The sequence below is a fragment of the Miscanthus floridulus genome, chromosome 6 (genome assembly GCF_019320115.1).
Source record: "Miscanthus floridulus cultivar M001 chromosome 6, ASM1932011v1, whole genome shotgun sequence".
In the NCBI taxonomy this organism is placed as follows: Eukaryota; Viridiplantae; Streptophyta; class Magnoliopsida; order Poales; family Poaceae; genus Miscanthus; species Miscanthus floridulus.
In genome coordinates this window covers 99,977,154-99,997,049 of record NC_089585.1, presented here as the reverse complement: position 1 = coordinate 99,997,049, position 19,896 = coordinate 99,977,154, and the positions used below count along the sequence as shown (strand labels likewise).

General features: G+C 45.6%; 2 protein-coding genes across 3 annotated transcripts; one reads left to right on the top strand and one right to left on the bottom strand.

Moving 5' to 3' along the window:
• Positions 1-554: 554 nt before the first annotated feature.
• LOC136456427 (glucan endo-1,3-beta-D-glucosidase-like) lies at positions 555-5,175 on the bottom strand. Of its 2 annotated transcripts, none has more exons than XM_066456292.1 (4): positions 4,148-5,163; positions 3,012-3,140; positions 1,368-2,516; positions 555-1,123 (listed from the first exon to the last, which is right to left on the bottom strand). In XM_066456292.1, the coding sequence occupies exons 3-4, from the start codon at positions 1,441-1,443 to the stop codon at positions 834-836; spliced, it is 366 nt and encodes a 121-aa protein (XP_066312389.1). In that variant the 5' UTR covers positions 1,444-2,516; positions 3,012-3,140; positions 4,148-5,163; the 3' UTR covers positions 555-833. The 2 variants fall into 2 exon arrangements, 1 of the variants encoding a protein (XP_066312389.1); XR_010759432.1 differs by having other exon boundaries at positions 981-1,116; positions 4,148-5,175.
• A 400-nt stretch (positions 5,176-5,575) lies between these two features.
• LOC136458774 (ABC transporter B family member 4-like) lies at positions 5,576-13,905 on the top strand. Its single transcript, XM_066458703.1, has 12 exons — positions 5,576-5,833; positions 6,001-6,055; positions 8,901-9,076; positions 9,317-9,538; positions 9,617-9,855; positions 10,442-10,967; positions 11,059-11,332; positions 11,428-12,061; positions 12,150-12,378; positions 12,481-12,747; positions 12,829-13,092; positions 13,261-13,905. The coding sequence occupies exons 1-12, from the start codon at positions 5,576-5,578 to the stop codon at positions 13,903-13,905; spliced, it is 3,789 nt and encodes a 1,262-aa protein (XP_066314800.1).
• The last annotated feature ends 5,991 nt before the right edge of the window (positions 13,906-19,896 follow it).

The window sequence follows — 19,896 nt, the reverse complement described above, 5'->3', positions numbered from 1 at the left end:
AAAGATACGGAATTGACGAAGCCGCTATGAATATGATCCAGCGCTAGCTAAGCTACTTACTGTATAATTTAGGCAGTACAGTACAACCAGATCGATCTCACACTGACAGTACGAATGCATGCATATGATGGTCACCTTAACTCTGCAGATGCTTCATGAAGATCACTGGTTATATAGATCAAATCTGCGCTACGACAAGGGATACATACTCCTGATGATCGAGCCAAAAAAAAAATCTTCCTCGTTGTTATTGCGATTGCCACTCTGCAGTCAAATTATACGATACATATTGCACTCTTTTTTTTTCTAAGGATAAGGATGCCATGCGTTGATGTGGATACTATTGGCTTGGCAGGGATCTCTCTGGATGCTATAGCCAGCGGTTGGTATATCATGATCAATCTGAGATGGCAGATTTATGAATGATTGTTGTCTTCCTGATGACAAAAGAAACAAGCCCATGCACCACTCTAGTTAATTTGCTCAATGTACCATTACCACCAATCTCGCTAAGACGCTTGGAAACTCTTTTTCATCTCATCGATCAAAAGAGAAAAAAAACCCCTCTTTTCTTTCATTTGCAATCACCTTGTCCTTCAATACACAATCACATGCATGCATGCATCTCCAAACGTAAGCTTAAGCTGGTGTGGTTATATATCTATGGAGCACTCAACATCATCCATATCAACTGGATGCATGGAACAATACAAGGGAGAGTAACTTTTGCTAGGACTCGACACAATTACGCAACACAACACAGGGATTAGATTTTCATTCGTCGATCGACCTCTGCAGCTCTACAACTGAGGATCGGAGAGGAGGGCAATCGATCAGTAGTAGGTGCAGGAGCCATAGCTGGGATCGGACTGCACCACGAGCGCCGAGCTGTTGAAGTAGCAGTTCCAGGGGTGCCTGCCATTGGCGGCGTAGTAGAGGTTCATGGCCACGGCGGCGCGCGACACCAGGTTGTCCGGGTAGTAGCATGGCCCGCCCTTCTGGATCACGGCGCAGCTCACCTGGGAGCACGTGTAGTTGAGGTTCAGAGACAGGATATCGTTGGACGCCGACGGCCTGGCCACGCACCACGTTTTCTGGGCATCAGCAACGCCAACACTGCTTCCTACAAAATCAAAACAGTTCCAATCAAGCAATTCCAAATACCAAGGCAGCACAAGCTACTGGTGGGTACTGGAGCACTACCAATCAACAGTTGACACACAGCACGGCAATCCCCAAAAAGGGAAACCTTTACTCTTATGAATGAAATGGAACAAGGAGAAGAGTAGAGGAAAAGGTGTGGCAGAAAAGCAAGCGGGGTTCAGAAATCAGAAGAAATTAAAACCAGTAACCGGCAGTGAAATTACCTGAGCTGAAGTAGAGGAGCACAAGCCCCAGGGAGAGGAGCAGGAGCCGCGCAGATGGCCGAGCACCTCTTGCCATCTTGCTCTTGCTCTTGATCTGTAGCAGGCTAGAGCTGGGCTGGGTGGACAGTGCACTCGTTGTCGTGGAGATAGGCCACTGAGATCAGACAGAGTGCTCTGCACTCAACAGGACGCCTGCCTGCAGCTTCTCTTCTGGTTTATAGAGAACAAGTCCTTGGACCTTTGGGTGGGGGGAGGTTGGGGAACGGAGGAAATGTACTCCCACACCGCACCCGCTGGACCTTGAGTGGAGCTGAGTAGGTGACACACTGCTCTGCTTTGCATTTGCATTTGCTTTACTTGCTGGACGGTCATGCTACACGCATGTGTACCACACAGGTAAGGTCTCTTAAACCCAAGCAACCTACCATGTGCTCCTGCTTCAGCTCCATAGCAAATATTGCTGCCGATTTTGTTCTGCTCTTTGCATCTCTCCCTCTCGGCTGTCTCTTAACTCTGCAGTGGCCTTTTCTTGGGTCCCTCACTTGTCACTTCACCTCACCTCATCACAAAGCTTGCCTTGGTGGATCCCGACTTCTACTGCTTTCCTTCCTCTGTCCCCATTCCTTGTTATGTAGTCAAAACAGCCAAACAGGTGTTATGCAATGGGGGATAGAGGCACCGCTCCTCCTGTTCATGACTCTTCCAGACGTGAGTTTACTTCCCTATCTTTTTACTGATGGCTCTACCAGAGATCATATGTGTTCACTTTAGTACCCACAGAGTTCCTCTGTATTTACTGATGGCTCTACATGCACAACATGCTCCATACCAAAACCAAACAAAAAGTCATGATGATTACCAAATCATACATTACTCTACCCATGTGGATGTTCCATAACCACCAATGAGGTAGATCCAGAAACCAATACCACCTGCTGCCCGTAAAAGATGTTGAATGCATATACCTTGCTTGCTCTGTTCCTCCTCCTTGTCTATACGCCTTTTCTATCTGCCTTTGCCCTTTGCTCTTCCTCTTATTCCCATCGACATTTGTCCCCTTGCCCTGCAACACCAATTTTGCCCATTCGCATGGAAAGATTGAATTGATTTCAGCCAGATATATATTTTCAACATTTGGAAACCTTGATTCTGAAAGGAAGAAAGAAAAAGCAGGTTATATAAAAACTCCATGTGAACACCAATCAAGATCAGTAGAGGCAAACACAAAAGAGGTCAATAATATTCTCATGTCACACGATACTTCTCAACTGGGAAAAAGAACAGTATGCCACAAGCAACACCAAACACATGATGGCTATCTATAGGTCAGGCCATCTAGTGCCAAACACATGCCCTGCCCTGTATATTTCATTATCCTTGGGCAGCTGGGCCTTACCACAATGGCAAATATCAAAAGCCTACCATTGCTTATTTGCTTACGTATTATGCAGGTTGCTTCTAAGTTCTAACAGAAATAGTTGGTTAACAAAGGCAATATAGTAGTCTCAGGCTCTTTGCCCACAAAAAGTGCCATCCAATCCCAAAGCAGCCAGCAGAAGCAATGTTAGATCCCGTATGCCAGGTAGCCTAAGTTCAGTGCTATCTCTGCCTGGATCAAGGAGAAATTAGACAAAATAAACTCACCGTTAGATGTCGTTACAAGACAAAGTGCATGCCTCCAGAACATCAGCTAAAGCTCACTTCGTGGAAATGATAGCAGAAGCAATGTTAGATCCCGTATGCCAGGTAGCCTAAGTTCAGTGCTATCTCTGCCTGGATCAAGGAGAAATTAGACAAAATAAACTCACCGTTAGATGCCATTACAAGACAAAGTGCATGCCTCCAGAACATCAGCTAAAGCTCACTTCGCGGAAATGATAACCATACATTGGAGATGCCCAAAGGAGGCAGCAAAGGTGGTTGTGATGTAAATTCTTCAGCCACACTAAAGTCAGTATTGCTTCCATATGTGAGCATAACAGGCAAATCAGTAACTAAACTACTAAAGCTTTATCCCTTTGACATCAAATCGTTAATGCACACTTTGCAAGATTCTTTCAGTCCTGTAATGTGGATAGCACTACAAAAGCGAATGCCAGGTAACAGATTAGCTTGCCATCCCTTTACACAAATGCTGTAATATAAGGATATCATGACATTACTGTAATACAGTAATGGATTTTTTTTGAAACAAAGTAATACAGTAATGGATGGCAAAGCTTCAGAGCCAGACATAAAAAAGTTTAAATCAATACACATAAACATCTTCTGCATGCTACAATGTGACTGTAGAGGGAAGAAAAAAACACCTTCCAAAATACATATCACACCAACAGTTAAACATAACACCTAACCGTATTACTTCTGCAAGCAACCAAGCAGTAAATCAAGCACTACACATGCTGTCTGCCTGAGACCTACATGCATTCGATTTTCATATGATCATATCAAATCGACAAATAAGGCGATTCTTACGCATAACCTCCTGTATCAATATGATGATGAGATAAATGTAGAATTGGCCACTGTTACAAAATCCAAAAAAAAATACAGCGCAAATAAAAGGTAAACCTACAGGTATAATTGTCTCACAGTTGCCTAAAACACATGGATTTGGAAACTATAACAACTTTTAGAAGCATAAACATTTCACAACCTACAGTTGAAGACGAGGGGCATGTTATCTGAAGAAAGAACGCTATTTCTTTCAGATTTACATCGATGGGTTTTCATATGGAAAAAAATGCAGAAAGAGATATATTAAGGGCAGGCAAACTCACTTGGATGTGTATTCGATGCTATATCCTCCATTGACCAAACACCATGGGTATGCTTATCTTCTCGATCCGTTCACTTTGAGTTTGAGGACATGCCGTCGTCGTCTGCACGTAGCTGGCCGCTGGCCTGGCGGAACACCCGGCCAGGTAGTCCCTGGCGGTGGGCAGCGCGGCGACGAGCTTGAAGGCATTCTCGGAGCGGGGAGCGGCGGGAGACGCGCCAGACGAGGACGCGGCCGTCCTGGTGCGCGGAGAAGACCCGCCCGCCCGCGGCCGCCAGCGCCTTGACGGAGCCGCCGTTCTCGCCGTGGCCGAACCTTCCCAGCTCACCACCGCAGCCGCGGGACGTGAGCGACGCGAGAGGGGCACAAGTGCTGCCCCACGGGCGCGAGCGTGCGCGGGCGCCTCCGGCCTCGCCGCCGCCGCTGCCGGGCCCGGCCACGGGTGCGCGCGAGCCCAGCCGGCCGCCGTAGATGACGCCCCGCCGCCGGCCAGGCGCCGCCGCAGCCATAGGCGCGGCCCTCGCAGGCCACCGCCATAAACGGCAAACGATTACTCACAAAGATATATAGGCATGAATTCTAGGGGAATGGAAAAATCTCACAAATCTCACCAACCGCTCGGGCGTGCTCGCGCCGGTGCGCCGCGCAGGGGGTCGGGTCCAGCCGTTGTACGTCGACGCCGACGGGGAGGAGTAAGAGTAAAAGTAGGCAGAGGGCGGTCGGAGACAGCTGAGGCGAGGCGGGGTGGATGTGGATGGAGGAGGCCTCCTCGTCGTCGTCCTCGACCTCGACGGCGAGAAAAGGGGTCGGGTCGCCGTCTCCCCACCGCAAGAGGGGGCGGAGCAGGCGCTGGAGAGGGCGCACCGCCGGTGCAGGCGATGGGGAGGGGGCGGCGTTGTGAGAGGCGGAGCAGCGGCGCAGGGGAAGGAAGAGGGCAGGGCGACAGCAACGACGAGAGAGCGTAGGAGACGAGACGAGATATTTTTTTGCGGGCAACCAGTTATCCCGTGAAGCGAAGTAGGCAAGCGTCGGCAGCTTTTGCATGCATGCAAGCAAGGCCCCAGTGGCATACGAGGATGCGTGCCGACCATCATGTTAGGCATCGACCATGCATGTCGACCGTCCTCTGCTACACGCCACCGCTATCGTTCATTTGCGTGCCACATATAATCAGCAGGAAGCTGTACTTCATTTAATGCGTGCAGTTGCTTCACCTATCTTATCTGAGCCGTGGAATTTCGATCTAACGCACAAAATAAAAAGAACCTACGTGGATACGCTGGAAGGCCGCCGATTCGGCGTGCCTTCATATCTTTAAATATAGAGAGAGAGAGAGTACCAACCTGCTCATTCTTATTATACTCATACTCCACAAGGACACACAGAGATTCGAGCACGCGCCAGCAAGCTGAGCTCCACGGACGCGACCATGAACGCGACCGATAGCAGAGCTGGTGATCAGAATGGCAGAGACGGGGAGGAGAAGAAGGATGCGGCCCCGGCAAAGGTGTCCCTGCTCGGCATGTTTAGGTACGCGGACCGCCTGGACATTCTGCTCATGGCGGTGGGCACGGTGGCGGCCGTGGCCAACGGCGTGGCGGAGCCCCTTGTGTCCCTCCTATTCGGCAAAGTCATCGACTCCTTCGGTGACAGCACCGTGCAGAACATCCTCCGCAGCGTCAGCAAGGTGAGCGCACCTCTGCTCTGCACCGGTCGATGATGAACTGGCCGCGGCCTGGAGTCACGCGTCAGACTGAACCGCCGAAATTTTTTTTAAGCCCACTGATGAACACCGGAATTTTATTTTGAGAGGACCATTGAGGAACACCCAATCTAAAGATAGGTTTTCTTCAGGTTGTTCTGGATTTCGTATATTTGGGCATCGGAGCAGCTGTTGTCTCATTCCTTCGTAAGTGGAACTTTAATTTGTTTGAGATTCGCTCAAAGTTACTATGAATGTGATGAAATGCTACAAGAGAAAAAAATAGTCATATGAACAGTATAACATACTTCCTTCACTTAAAAAAGAATACAATTCTATCGTAGTATCGAGTAAAACAATTTTGAGTTTAATTAAGATTATTGAAAAGTGTCAATATTTATGATACAAATTAGGTGTCACTAGATTCGTCTTGGAATATGTCTTATAGTATGTCTATTTTTTTCTACAAATTAGGTGTCACCGGATCCCCCGACCGTCGCCGTTGCTCTCTGACGAGTGGTGGCGGCGGCCGGCGGAGGCACTCAAAAAGGTTGCCCTTGCATTCCTCCTCCCTCTCCAACCCCCTTCCCATCTCCCCCAAACTGTTATTCCACTTCTATAGCGTCCGACAGGCCGGCGACGAGCCCCAACCCTCGCCCTCTGATGTCAGATCCGGCGCCCTCTGATGCCCGATCCGGCGCCCCCTGACCTGGATCTGGCGCAAGAGCAAGCCTTGAGCGAGATACCGTTGGAGCGGGCGTTGTCCTCGCATGGCGGCGTCATCGCAGCCACTGCTCCGTGCGACGCCGCCGCACATCCTCACGTCGCGGCGCCACTGCAGTCGATGCTCTGCACGATGTTGCACGTGTCTTTCCTACGTTGCCGCCTCCTACTGCATGCCGCTGGGCACCGACGAGGGCAAGTTGGCGGAGGTGTGGGCGAAGTTCGGTGGGCTGGTGGAGCAGCACACGCCCTTCTATCGGGCGCGTCGGGGCCCTGCCGCTTCGACCCGGCCCAGGCCACCGTCCTCCGTGATCATCTTCACTCGCGATGAGACCTAGATCCGTGCGGCGCTCGTTCGGCGCGGGCCCTCATGATGGGGCTCAACGCGACGCTCTCCAAACACACGTGGGCAGGGTGTCGTGCCCGCTCATCCGCGAGGGCCCATGGGTCAATCACGGCGTGCTCCTCGTCGGCTACGGCACGTGCAGCGGCTTTGCGGTCATCATGCACGGCTCCATGGCACTGGCGCCAGGATTAAACCCAATGATCCACGACCGTCAACTGCGCGGACGTTGCGGTGTTGCCGGTGTCTAGGTCTCCTTCGGGGTGACCTTTTGCCTGGCACAACTCCTCCGGCCGCGTGCAAGCGAGCTTCAGCGTCCCCCTACGTCGCTCTTCTCGGCCGATCCTGGCCAATGGGGGCCTGATATGCCTCAACGGGGAGGACAAAGCTCTACTGTGGCTCAGGCTAGCGTTGCTTCGCCTAAGAGGGTGCTATCGGCTTGCTACCTACTAGCGTGCTGCTGGTCGGCAACTCTGTGCTTGGCACCATGCCCTACTGCATTGTGCGAGCTATCAAGGGCTCAAGTCGTGGGGCGTGGTATGGTCATGCCGTGCCCTTGGAGTAGTCGTTGTCGACGTGCACTGGGAGGCTGCAGCGTGGACTCATGGCTCTGTTGCTGTGAACATTATGTGTCGTCTTGCCTTGGGCTCGTCCACTCAGCTCTAGGCTCGCGAGCTACAGTTCAAGGGTTTTGAGGGCTTAGGCGAAAGCTGTGCACAACCTAGTTGTGTGCCCCCGGTGCTGTTTACCTCCTTGGAGGCGTTGATGTAACCTCCCCACCCTATAGTTGTAGTATTGTCCCTCTCCTCCTAATGAAAACTTAGCTCTGTTTATCTGGAGCTGGTGGTGGCGGCGTCTCCGACATCACATCCTTCTTGAAGGCACCACCGTGGAGGGGCCAGCTCAGACCTACCACAACCTTCTTTCTTGCAGGGCCACCTTACTCTCCCTATACTAGGGCACAAGCTGTTAGCTAGATGGTGTCTGCTGCCAGTGTCCTTGCTCTGACGCCCTCCAGGTTCCTTAATTGCATCTTCTCATCATATGCCGAGTTAGCGAGACCATAATCCCCTCTTGGATCTCCTCGTTCTCCAATAGTCGGTCAACCCTGGAGGCTTCCCCCCTCTAGGGGCATAAGTGGAAGACGATTGGATCCCGGATGAAACCCATAGAAGACGTACTTCACAGCTATAGTCTATCAATCTTGACTCAATGCCTTACAGTCGCTTGTGGAATGAGCTCCAACTCATCAGAGTTTTGTCTATTAGCGGTGCATTAGTCAACGTTCATTGACATGCCTCTGTAGTGGGAGTTGTAGCTTTGTTAGTGCTCCTTGTGGTTGTTGGTTGTTTCTCCGTGTATGTGGTGTTGTTGGTGTTGTGCTAGTTGTCACCTCTCTCCCCTCTCTCCTTGTACCATGTTGGACCTTTCAAGGGCTGCCCATGCACCCTCCATTACCGACTTATCGGAATCTGTGGTAAATTATTCAGGTGGAGCCTCTCAGCTCCCCCGGTGTTTGACCTAAAAAAATTATCACCATGCTTATGACATTCAGTCTCAAAGGTGCATGTTGATTCTTTTTAGAAGAGTTCAAGGTTTTAAATCGCGGATATGACATTTAGTGGTAGCTTCCTCTAAAAGCTATAAAAAATCTATAGCGGGGTATAGCAGGAGCTATTTCCTTTAGTGGTTTTATAAAAAAACATAAAATTCTTAATTAATTATGTAGGAAAACATGTGCAATATTTCCAAAGCTAGCATACCACGTTTGCACCCTCACTTTTACGCCAATAGCTTCCACCGTTTCAAATTTCACCTGCGTGTCACATCCATGAGCAGTTGTGCACCCACGTGCCAAGTTAGTTCACATCCATATATCTAAATAAATGCACCCACACTAAGTTTGTGTACTCATTGTGCATTTAACTGTTGTTAGAATTTGCTTCTACACAGTTAACTAAAAGGCTTAACTTTCACTTGTCACAGAGGTGTCATGTTGGACGACGGCAGGAGAAAGGCAGTCAGCCCGAATCCGTTCTTTATACTTAAATGCAGTCCTGAGACAAGACATTGCATTCTTCGATACAGAGTTGACAACAGGCCAAGCGGTCTCTAGAATGTCAAGCGATACCCTAGTGATCCAGGATGCTCTCGGAGAGAAGGTATATTACATTGCATTCTCCGCAATTGGCTAATGCTAATGCTTATGTTGATTTGTTATGAGAGAAAAACACTATTCGTCCGCTGAAAAGTACTGTTGAAGTAGTGTTGCAGAACTGGGCGGATAGTAAACACAAAGACCTGCAAAAACATGGGACAATGCATACAATTTTATTATTTCTTTTATACCTTGAGCTGCCCTAGTTGAACTATTCATGAATCTATTAACTTGTCATTTACAGGCAGGAAAGATTCTACAACTCTCTTCTTCCTTTTTTGGTGGTTTTGTAATAGCATTCACAAGAGGCTGGCTCCTCACCCTTGTCATGCTAACATCGCTACCACTAATTGCTATCGCCGGTGCAGTTTCTGCTCAGTTTCTAACCAAGGTTTCCAGCAAGAAACTGACATCTTATGGAGATGCTGGGGACACAGTTGAACAGACCATAGGGGCTATTCAAACGGTGAGTTCAAATTATGCCAATAAGTTCAAAGTATATTACTTACTTTCCAAGATGTAATAAGTTTTCTTGTTTCAATAGGTAGTTTCCTTCAATGGAGAGAAAAAAGCCATCACAATGTACAGAAAATTTATAAAGAAGGCATACAGGACTGATATTTTGGAAGGCCTTATCAATGGTTTTGGCATGGGATCTGTATTTTGCATCATGTTCTCCAGCTATGGCCTAGCTTTCTGGTATGGTGGAAAGCTAATCGTAGACAAAGGCTATACTGGTGGGAAGATTATCACAGTTTTACTTGCTGTGTTAACCGGTGCAGCGTGAGTTTCTGAAACCCTAACATTACAAACATGAAACCACAGTTGAAGCCCACCAGATTTGAACTTAATTCTAACCTCGCGATCCCACTTTCATGATATCCATACTTAATTCTATCCTCAAGATTCCACTTTCATGATATCCTAAATAATGCACACATACATGAAGAACATGACACATGAGCAGTAGTTATGCAACTATCACTTCATATTCAAGCATTAAAATTTTATTAGATGATTGTATACAGTACAATAAAGTCCTAAACAGGCCACAATTCAATCACTTGCAACAGCTCTTTAGGAAATGCAACACCCTCTGTTTCTGCAATCGCGGAGGGTCAATCTGCAGCATACAGATTGTTTGAAACCATTAAGAGGAAGCGAGATAGATTCAGGTGACACCAGCGGTGTGGTTATAGAAGATATCAAGGGCGATGTTGAGCTAAAAGATGTTCACTTTCGCTACCCTGCAAGACCTGAGCAGTACTTATGCAACTATTACTTCATATTGAGAAACAAATAAATTTAACTTTATCGCATATCGTACAATAGTGTCCTGAACATGCTACAATTCAATTCTTTGCAACAGGTCTTTAGGTAGTGCAACACCCTCTGTTTCTTCAATTGCTCAGGGTCAATCTGCAGCGTACAGATTGTTTGAAACGATTGAGAGGAAGCCAGAGATAGATTCAGGTGATACCAGTGGTATCGTTTTAGAAGATATGAAGGGTGATGTTGAACTAAAAGATGTTCACTTTCGCTACCCTGCAAGACCTGATCAACTGATATTACATGGATTATCATTGCAAGTAGCCAGTGGGACGACAATGGCCATAGTTGGAGAGAGTGGAAGTGGCAAGTCAACTGTCATCAGCCTAGTTGAACGATTCTACGATCCACAGGCTGGAGAAGTTTTGATAGACGACATTAACATCAAGAATCTAAGGCTTAGTTGGATAAGACAGAAGATCGGTCTGGTCAGCCAAGAACCACTGCTCTTCATGACCTCCATTAAAGATAACATAATGTATGGTAAAGAAGACGCAACACTTGAAGAGATCAAGAGAGCAGCTGAGCTTGCAAATGCAGCAAATTTCGTAGATAAGTTACCAAATGTATGAGATTTTTTATGAATATTTACAATAATTTCTTGAAACTTTTAAGTTATGGTAATAAGAAGCTAATGATGTTTTCATGATATACTAGGGCTATGATACATTGGTTGGGCAACGTGGTGCACAGCTTTCTGGAGGACAAAAGCAAAGAATTGCAATTGCAAGAGCCATCCTTAAAGATCCAAAAATACTTTTGCTCGATGAAGCAACAAGTGCGTTGGACGTGGAATCTGAGAGGATAGTTCAGGAGGCACTGAATAGGATAATGGTGGAAAGGACCACACTCGTTGTCGCTCATCGTCTGAGCACCGTAAGGAATGTTGACTGCATAACTGTTGTTCACCAAGGGAAAATAGTTGAACAAGGTTTGACTCTCATAATTACTTATTTTTCCTTTCTGAAAAAAACTCCCTTCTCAAGCTAAGATAATTCATTTGTCCCACACACATTATATATACAGGTTCTCATGAAGCTTTGGTGAAGGATCCCCATGGGGCTTACTCCCAGCTTATTAGGCTACAGGAGACTCATGCTGATGAAAGGCATAACATAGCAGATTCTGGGGCGCCAGATTCTAGATCAAAAAGCACAAGTTTGTCACATAGACGGTCAATGAATAAAGATTCTTTTGGTAATAGCAATAGACAGTCCTTCAAGACCCCCTTAGGATTGTCAGTTGAGTTGCACGAGGATCAGACCACACGCGAACAGAAAACAGAAGAGCTCTCCGATGTTGTGGTGCTTAAGAAAGCACCCATTGGGCGTCTTTTTAAGCTTAATATGCCAGAACTGCCAGTTCTTCTATTAGGCTCTATAGCAGCATCAGTGCATGGAGTCATTTTTCCATTGTTTGGTATATTAATATCTAGTGCTCTGAAATCGTTCTATGAACCACCAGATAAGCTGCGAAAGGATACTAGCTTTTGGGCATTGATATCAGTTGTTTTGGGAGTTGGATGTTTTATTTCCATCCCAGCAGAATATTTTCTGTGTGCAGTTGCCGGGGGAAAGCTTATAGAGCGTATTCGTACATTGTCATTTCAAAGCATTGTGCACCAAGAAGTTGCTTGGTTCGATAATGCCTCAAATTCCAGGTATTATAACATTTGACTTTTTTTTTAAATCTTTTCTGAGCATATGTTAATTTACACCAATACTAAGAATCCTCCTTATCACTTGCAGTGGTGCACTTGGTACACGGCTTTCAGTCGATGCGTTAAATGTCCGGCGCTTAGTAGGAGATAACTTGGCCCTAATAGTGCAATCTATAGCTTCATTAACAACTGGATTTGTCATAGCTTTTGTCGCAGACTGGAGGCTTGCACTGATCATCACATGCTTGATTCCTTTGCTAGGTGCACAGGGTTATATTCAAGTAAAGTTCTTGAAGGGATTTAACAAACATGCTAAGGTGATCCATGAAAACTATGAAATTATTTTCCATTTTATTGAGAATGATATTCCCTAATGATACTTGAGTTGCATATCATGACAATGTGATCTTATTATGCAGGAAATGTATGAAGATGCAAATCAAGTTGCAACTGATGCTGTCGGTAGTATCAGAACTGTAGCATCTTTCTGTGCAGAGAAAAGAGTAGTTACAACATACAACCAGAAATGCGAAGCACTTAGGAAACAGGGAATTCGAAGTGGAATTGTTGGAGGCCTTGGTTATGGCTTCTCATTCTTAATTGTGTATCTCACATGTGGTCTTTGTTTCTATGTTGGTGCGCAGTTTGTACATCAAGGAAAAACTACATTTTCAGATGTTTTTAGGGTAAGAATACTACTAATTTCAAGATACCATTTGGCACACAAATATTGTCATTATCATTTATTAGCTGATGATGTTTTCCAGGTTATCTTTGCCTTGGTTATGGCAATTTTTGTGGTTTCACAGGCAAGTGCACTGGCCTCAGATGCAACCAAGGCAAGGGCTGCTGCTATTTCCATTTTCAGTATTCTGGATAAGAAGTCAAAAATTGACTCAAGTAGCGATGATGGGATGACACTGGAGAATGTCACTGGCATCATTGATTACAACAATATCAGTTTCAAGTACCCGTCACGCCCTGATGTCCAGATATTCAGTGACTTTACCTTGCACATTCCTTCTGGGAAGGTACATTGAACTTGAAATAACTTAGTCGCCTTCTATCCATTTTCATGCAGTAGTATTGCTCCAAATAATTGGATGCAATGTATCTAGTTCTTGGGCCATAATATATGCAACTTTCAGGTGCTCTAACACTGGAACAGTTGTGATGCAATATTTTCATTCCTTTTGCAGACAGTGGCACTCGTTGGAGAGAGCGGTAGTGGCAAGTCCACAGTAATTGCTTTACTGGAGCGATTCTATGATCCTGATTCCGGTAGAATCTCACTAGATGGCATTGAAATTAAGAGCTTAAAAGTAAGCTGGCTAAGGGATCAAATGGGGCTAGTAGGCCAGGAGCCACTGCTTTTCAATGACACAATTCGTGCCAACATAACATATGGGAAACATGGTGATGTAACAGAGGAAGAGGTCATGGCTGTAGCCAAGGCAGCCAATGCCCATGAGTTCATATCAAGCCTCCCTCAAGGATATGACACCGTGGTAGGCGAGAATGGAATTCAGCTGTCTGGTGGGCAGAAACAACGGGTAGCTATTGCAAGGGCCATAATCAAGGATCCTAAGATACTACTCCTTGATGAGGCAACGAGCGCCCTGGATGCTGAATCAGAGCACATTGTTCAAGACGCATTGGACAGAGTCATGGTCAGCCGCACCACCATTGTGGTGGCACACCGCCTCTCCACGATCAAAGGGGCTGACACGATTGCAGTCCTCAAGGAAGGCAAGATTGTAGAGAAAGGAAAGCATGAAGCCCTGATGCGCATCAACGGTGGAGCCTATGCTTCACTAGTAGAGCTCCACTCGAAATCTGAATAGAGTGATGTATCTTTATATCATTTGTACAAGTACTGTTTGGTCAGAATCCAATTGTTCATGATTTTAGAAATCAAAATGAAAATTGAGGTCAAGCACTTCTTCGAACACCTATATTCCTGCATATTATGTGGTAGGTGAAGGGACCATATTCAAATGCATCACTAACTGAATAAACCATTAAAATATGAAAACGAGCCTTTCAACAGTATATATTCTCTACTGAACTCAAATGCAAAACTACATTTCTACAGTGAAGATTGGATGTATAAGATTAAAAAAAAACTCAGGCAATGATTTACCAAACCTGGAGATCAGGGTAACATGAACTGGATGCAGGCATAGTTGCTAAATTCACCTGTAGATCCTCCACAAGGTCGTGTCGTCGTCGCCCGCATGCCACACCAGCAGTTATCTCCTCCCTCTTTCATTCTCTTTTTGTTTGGACCTTTGGGCCTCCTCTGGGCCGTAACCCGCCAAAGTCAAATATGGGACCAAGCAATATAGGCCGTTGGTTTTGTTTTCAGACGGCTGTCACTGGCAGACAACTATGCGGCACCGTTGCTATAAAACGGCAGCAGCAGCTTTGTCTTCGACGGTAAGAGCATGCCCCAGGAGACACTCCAAACTTCACCCTCTATATCATCATTTGGCTATCTAATCTAAAAGGTTCCTTCTCCATATAAATCAATACTCCAATAGACTAGCCAAATCTCACACTCCAAATCCTGTTTGCCTAATTGTATTGGTATTCAATTTTGTTGTAATTGTCTGAGACAAGTTAACATAGTGTAGTAAACTATCTAGTTAACTTTGGGCATCCATATGATATTTACACAGTGTCAAAAATTTATGATATATAAATCTCACCCTTCAAATTGCTTACCTCGATGATAGAAGCTCTACAATGCTACAAAAATTATGAATGTGATCATATTGAACTCCATCCCGATCTGGTCTCCCCTTTTCTCCAATTGCAAAAATGAACCATCCTGGACTCCAGCAGATACATTTGGTCAAGAAATATATTCCAAGGATCCAAGGCAACTGATTGCAAAAAATCAGATTGTTAAGTCTTCTACAGATTAATCCCCTGAGATTGCAAGTTCAATGTGGAAAATACATTGGTTGAGATATACAGATTTATCCCAGGTACACAGAAACGCAAACACCGCCCCCCCCCCCCCCCCCCCCCCCCCCCCCCCCCCCCCCCCCCCCCCCTAAGTGGCCAAATACAGCAAACACATCAGTAAAAAACAGAAACACTTCTCCCCTCTTCCCATCCAAATCTCGTTTTCCCCTTATCCCATCCCAAATCAATGCAAATCCCCATCTCAATCGCATTCCCATGCAATCCCTTCAGGCATATGTGGGCATCAGTTCAGGGCGGGCGGGAACGCATTGGCAGGGCTGCTGCGGCTAGGGAGCTAGAGTCTAGAGAGGCGACACAAAATGGAAGGAGGCAGAAGGATAAAGGAGCTCACCAGGGCCGAGGAGCACTGGCTCCATCGAAGGAGCGCTCCTGGTTGTCGGTCTTTCCTGCTGTAGTGCTGTGCCTCCGGGTGAACTGAAGATGACGATGATCTAACCAAGAACAAGTACTTACTAGCATCTCTGAGATTTTTTTATTGAACTTACTATCTAAATTATTATTAGAGAGTTATTTAAATAAAAATCTAGGCCTGGTTTAGTTGGCGAAATTTTTTGAAAAATGGTACTGTAGCACTTTCGTTGTTATTTGGCAATTAGTGTTCAATCATAGTTTAATTAGGCTTAAAAGATTCATCTCGGAAATTTCATCTAAACTGTATAATTAGTTTTATTTTTTATTTATATTTAATGCTTCATGCATGCATCAAAGATTCGATGTGACGGAAAATCTTAAAAAAATTTGCAAAATTTTGAGAACTAAACAGGCACCTAGATTATCATCTGCAGTGTCATTTAAATGAAAAATATTCTCTATATCTTTCTACGCTCTAAGATTATCTTTAGCTAGCAAAAAAATTAAAATAGAGAATAATAATATTTAAAGATTTAATCAAAAAAGTTATTAAAGTGTTTTTTATCCAAAATCTCTATTCTATTAAATGAAAAAATATAAAGATGCTCCTAAAGTTGCTCTAATATCTAAAACATTAAGTCTTAAAAATCTAGTTTCTAACAATTCGAAGAACCATTTTGCAAAAGAAGAAGAAGAAGAACCATTGGGTATGAAAAAAATAAGCTCTACCAACCGTTCTATTTTATTCATTCATAAAATCATGCACATCTTTGTCTACGTATCGAGCACTGATCATGGACGAAATAACTCCCTATAATAGCCGGCCATATTAATATTTTAGCTCACACCTACAACCTTCAAAAACGAAATATTTATTGCAGCTCATCTTCTATTATTCTCAGATTTAAAAATAGCGGCCAGACATCTAACTCCAACCAACTTTTCAGCGGCAACGGTCGAGCCGTGGCTGGTCATTTCGGCACAATAAAAGTCAGGATCTCTAAAATGAAATCTTAATTTTTTTTATGTACAAGGCAAACACTAATGTATACACATGCAACACCCCTATGAATGCACGTATACATACTGTACACTCTATGAGCACCTTCAAATAACTGAGACTTAATTGATATCTCGAGATGGACGAAATCATGGTAGGTACACTGTCTACCACTGAAAGAACAATGCTATTAAATTCTAGAAAAATGTGAGCACTCACTCCAAGTCGAGAACTTGAACCTGGTTGATAGGATCTAGATGACTATAGGGGGTGAATAACCTATAAAAATTTATCCTACAAACTCACAAACCACTAGAGCAAAGGTTGATTAGTATAAAAGACGACACTAATGTAACTACTTGCTCTAGCTTTATCTCACCAAAAGCAAGCCTCCTACACAATTTTTGTCGTTATGTGTCTAGATTGTATCACACAAACACACAAACTAGCAACTACACTAAGAGCTGATTACAACCGGTTACAACTACAAGCTACTCTAGATTACACTAGGCTGCAAAAGCAACTACCACACAAGATAAGTATATGTGAATGAAAATGCAAGTGTGATAGTGATCAAACCGAACCGGGCAAGAGAGATGAGCACAATGAATTATTCCGAGGTTCGGTTGCTGGACGACCTACATCCTCGTTGTGGCGAGTCCAAGCTAGATGGTTCGCGCGTAAATTGACATCACATGGCAAGCCCACCACACGGGCTCCGCAAGAACCACACTAAAGAGGCACTCCAACTAGCCACGATTCCACTATAGTTGCTCTTTGCAAATCTCCCGCAGGGAATGAGCACAAGAGCCCCTTACAATCAATCGATCGGAGTCGGCAACAATCACCAAAGCCGCTCAACGATCCTCCGCTGCCTCCAAGTTGTCTAGGTGTTGGCAACCACCAAGAGTAACAAGGATCCCACAGCGAACACGATCACTAGGACTGTTAGATATTGTTAGATATTATGGGCTTGGCCCATTTATTTAATATCTCTATTAAACTCTATGGTCCGTACATGTACATTAATGGTTTTGTACCATATGGGAATTTAATCGAGAGACGACTCTACTTAAATACTTGATCATTGATCGATCTATTTGAGAAGTAAAAGTGGGTCACCTGGATGCCACACGCGCGCGCGCGCGCGCCGCCGCCGCCGCCGCCCGGCCCGGCCCGAGCCCGTGGGCGTGGCGTGGCGGGCGGGCGAGGCCTTTATTTTTGAAACTGACGAATTGATTGGAATTGATTGGAGGAGTTTCTGGTAACTCCCGTGACTCCTGGCTCTCCGTCTCCGTCTCTTCCACCGCAGAAGGGAGGTGTGACCCCTCGGTGCCGTCGGCTTCTCGTCTTCTGGCCTCTGCCTATAAAACAAATCCTCCCCTCTCGGTTAAGCTCTCTTGGCGAAGTACACCACTCTCCAGCAGCGCAAGTTCTTCCCGTTCCACCTCCGGCGAGCACCAGAGATGGAAGAGTAGGCCTCCGAAACGCGTCTCCGTCGTGGGCTTCACCTGCTCGGGTGAAGACGGGCGATTACGTTTTTGGGGAGTGTCAGTGGTGACACGACTACTCGCTGGTGAACCAGTAGCGGTGCTTCTTCACGGCGTCCTTGTCTGCACTGCATCGAGCGGGACGACTACAACAACAAAGCACCACCATGGCCTTTCCTGGTGCGAGCGGCTCCGCCGCAGGGTATAATCTTCTTCACCCTCTTCTGAGTTTCATTATCAATATCATGATGTTTCTAGGCAATACTGCTTTCATATTCAACATGTTCTGTTTGGTTGATTTGGATGATTATGCTGGTTTTCTGATTCCTTTTATTTTTGTGATCATCATGGTCTTGATATTTGAGAACACATTTTTAATATTTATGATCATGTCTGTGATGCTTCAGCTATGTAAAACAATATTTCACATATGTTTCGGCTCTATAATTTGTCTTATCATCATGTTAACTTTTGTCATGAACTGTTTCTGTCTTTTCATTCATGACTTCACTCTCTTTTTTATTGCGTTATTTTTATGGATTAAAATAAATATGAAAATGCCTTATTTGTCAACATTCTAAAAACGTAATTTCAGGCCATTTTCATCTGTTGGCTTTGCGGGCATGCTAAAGCCTACGCCGTTTGAGGGCACTCACTACAAGAGGTGGCGTGAGAAAGCCCTTCTGTGGTTGTCGGCCATGCGCTGTGGTCATGTGCTCAATGAGCAGCCTGCTACTGTGAGATCTGATGAGGATGAGCAGGCTTGGGGACATGCTGAGACCATGTGCAAGGCTGCACTGTTGAGCATCATCAATGATTCTCTGGTTGATGCCTACATACCACTCCCGACTGGCAGAGCTGTGTGGGAAGCCCTTGAGGCCCGGTACGGTCTTTCCGACGCCGGTTCTGAGCTGTACATCATGGAGCAGTTCCATGACTACAAGATGGTGGATAACCGTCCTGTAGTCGAACAGGCTCATGAGATACAGGGACTGGTGAAGGAATTGGAGCTGTACGGCTGTCCTCTCCCTGACAGGTTCGTGGCAGGTTGCATTATTGCTAAGCTGCCACCTTCCTGGACTGATTTTGCTACTACCTTGAAACACAAGAGGCAGCAGTTTAGCATTGCTGAACTTGTTGGCACTCTTGATGTTGAGGACAAGGCAAGAGCAAAGGATGTTAAGGGAAAGAGCAAGGGCGGGAATGGTGAGGCGACTACTAGTGCACATGTGGTGCAAAAGTTTCGTCCTAAGCCACAAAAGAAGAAGCCCCAGCAGGAGCTTAAGCAGAAATCCACTACCTTCTTCAAGAAAGGTAATATTAAGAAGATGGGATTAGACAAGGCAAAGATGAACTGCTTCACTTGTGGGAACACTGGGCACTTTTCTAGAGAGTGTCCTGAGGCTAAGTGGAAGCCCCCACCAAAGGCGAAGACAGTCAACACCATTGAGACTGATGCAGACGCTGCTGGGTATGGTAATTTATCTGCATTTACAGTTTGTTCCTCACCTGATTGGTGGGTTGATACAGGTGCAAATATACATGTGTGTGCTGATAAGTCCTTGTTTTCTTTTTACCAGGTCGGGAGGAGTGGAGCCTTGCTGATGGGGAATGGCGCGCGTGCTGGTGTTCATGGTGTTGGTACGGTGGATCTGAAGCTTACTTCGGGGAAGACCGTGCAACTCAAGAACGTGCATCATGTCCCCTCAATAAGGAAAAATCTTATTAGTGGCTCTCTGCTATGTCGAGACGGTTTTAAACTTGTGTTTGAGTCGAATAAATGTGTTATGTCAAAAGTATGGAACCTTTGTTGGAAAAGGCTATGAGAGCGGAGGCTTGTTCCGCTTGTCTTTGGTTGATACTTTACCTCTTGCAGTGAATAATGTCGTTAATAACGTTAATGTTGAGATGAATGTTTGGCATTCTCGATTATGTCATGTTAATCTTGGTTGCATGTCCCGCTTAGCTGGTTTGAATTTAATTCCTAAATTTGACGTTGC

Excerpts from the sequence above, each read along its gene's own strand:
- LOC136458774 (XM_066458703.1), top strand. The coding sequence starts at position 5,576 with ATGAACGCGACCGATAGCAGAGCTGGTGATCAGAATGGCAGAGACGGG. Across the intron at positions 9,077-9,316 it reads AGGATGCTCTCGGAGAGAAG|GCAGGAAAGATTCTACAACT; the intron begins GTATATTACATT and ends TGTCATTTACAG. Across the intron at positions 9,856-10,441 it reads GCTGTGTTAACCGGTGCAGC|GTCTTTAGGTAGTGCAACAC; the intron begins GTGAGTTTCTGA and ends TCTTTGCAACAG.
- LOC136456427 (XM_066456292.1), bottom strand. The coding sequence starts at position 1,443 with ATGGCAAGAGGTGCTCGGCCATCTGCGCGGCTCCTGCTCCTCTCCCTG. Across the intron at positions 1,124-1,367 it reads GCTCCTCTACTTCAGCTCAG|GAAGCAGTGTTGGCGTTGCT; the intron begins GTAATTTCACTG and ends TTGATTTTGTAG.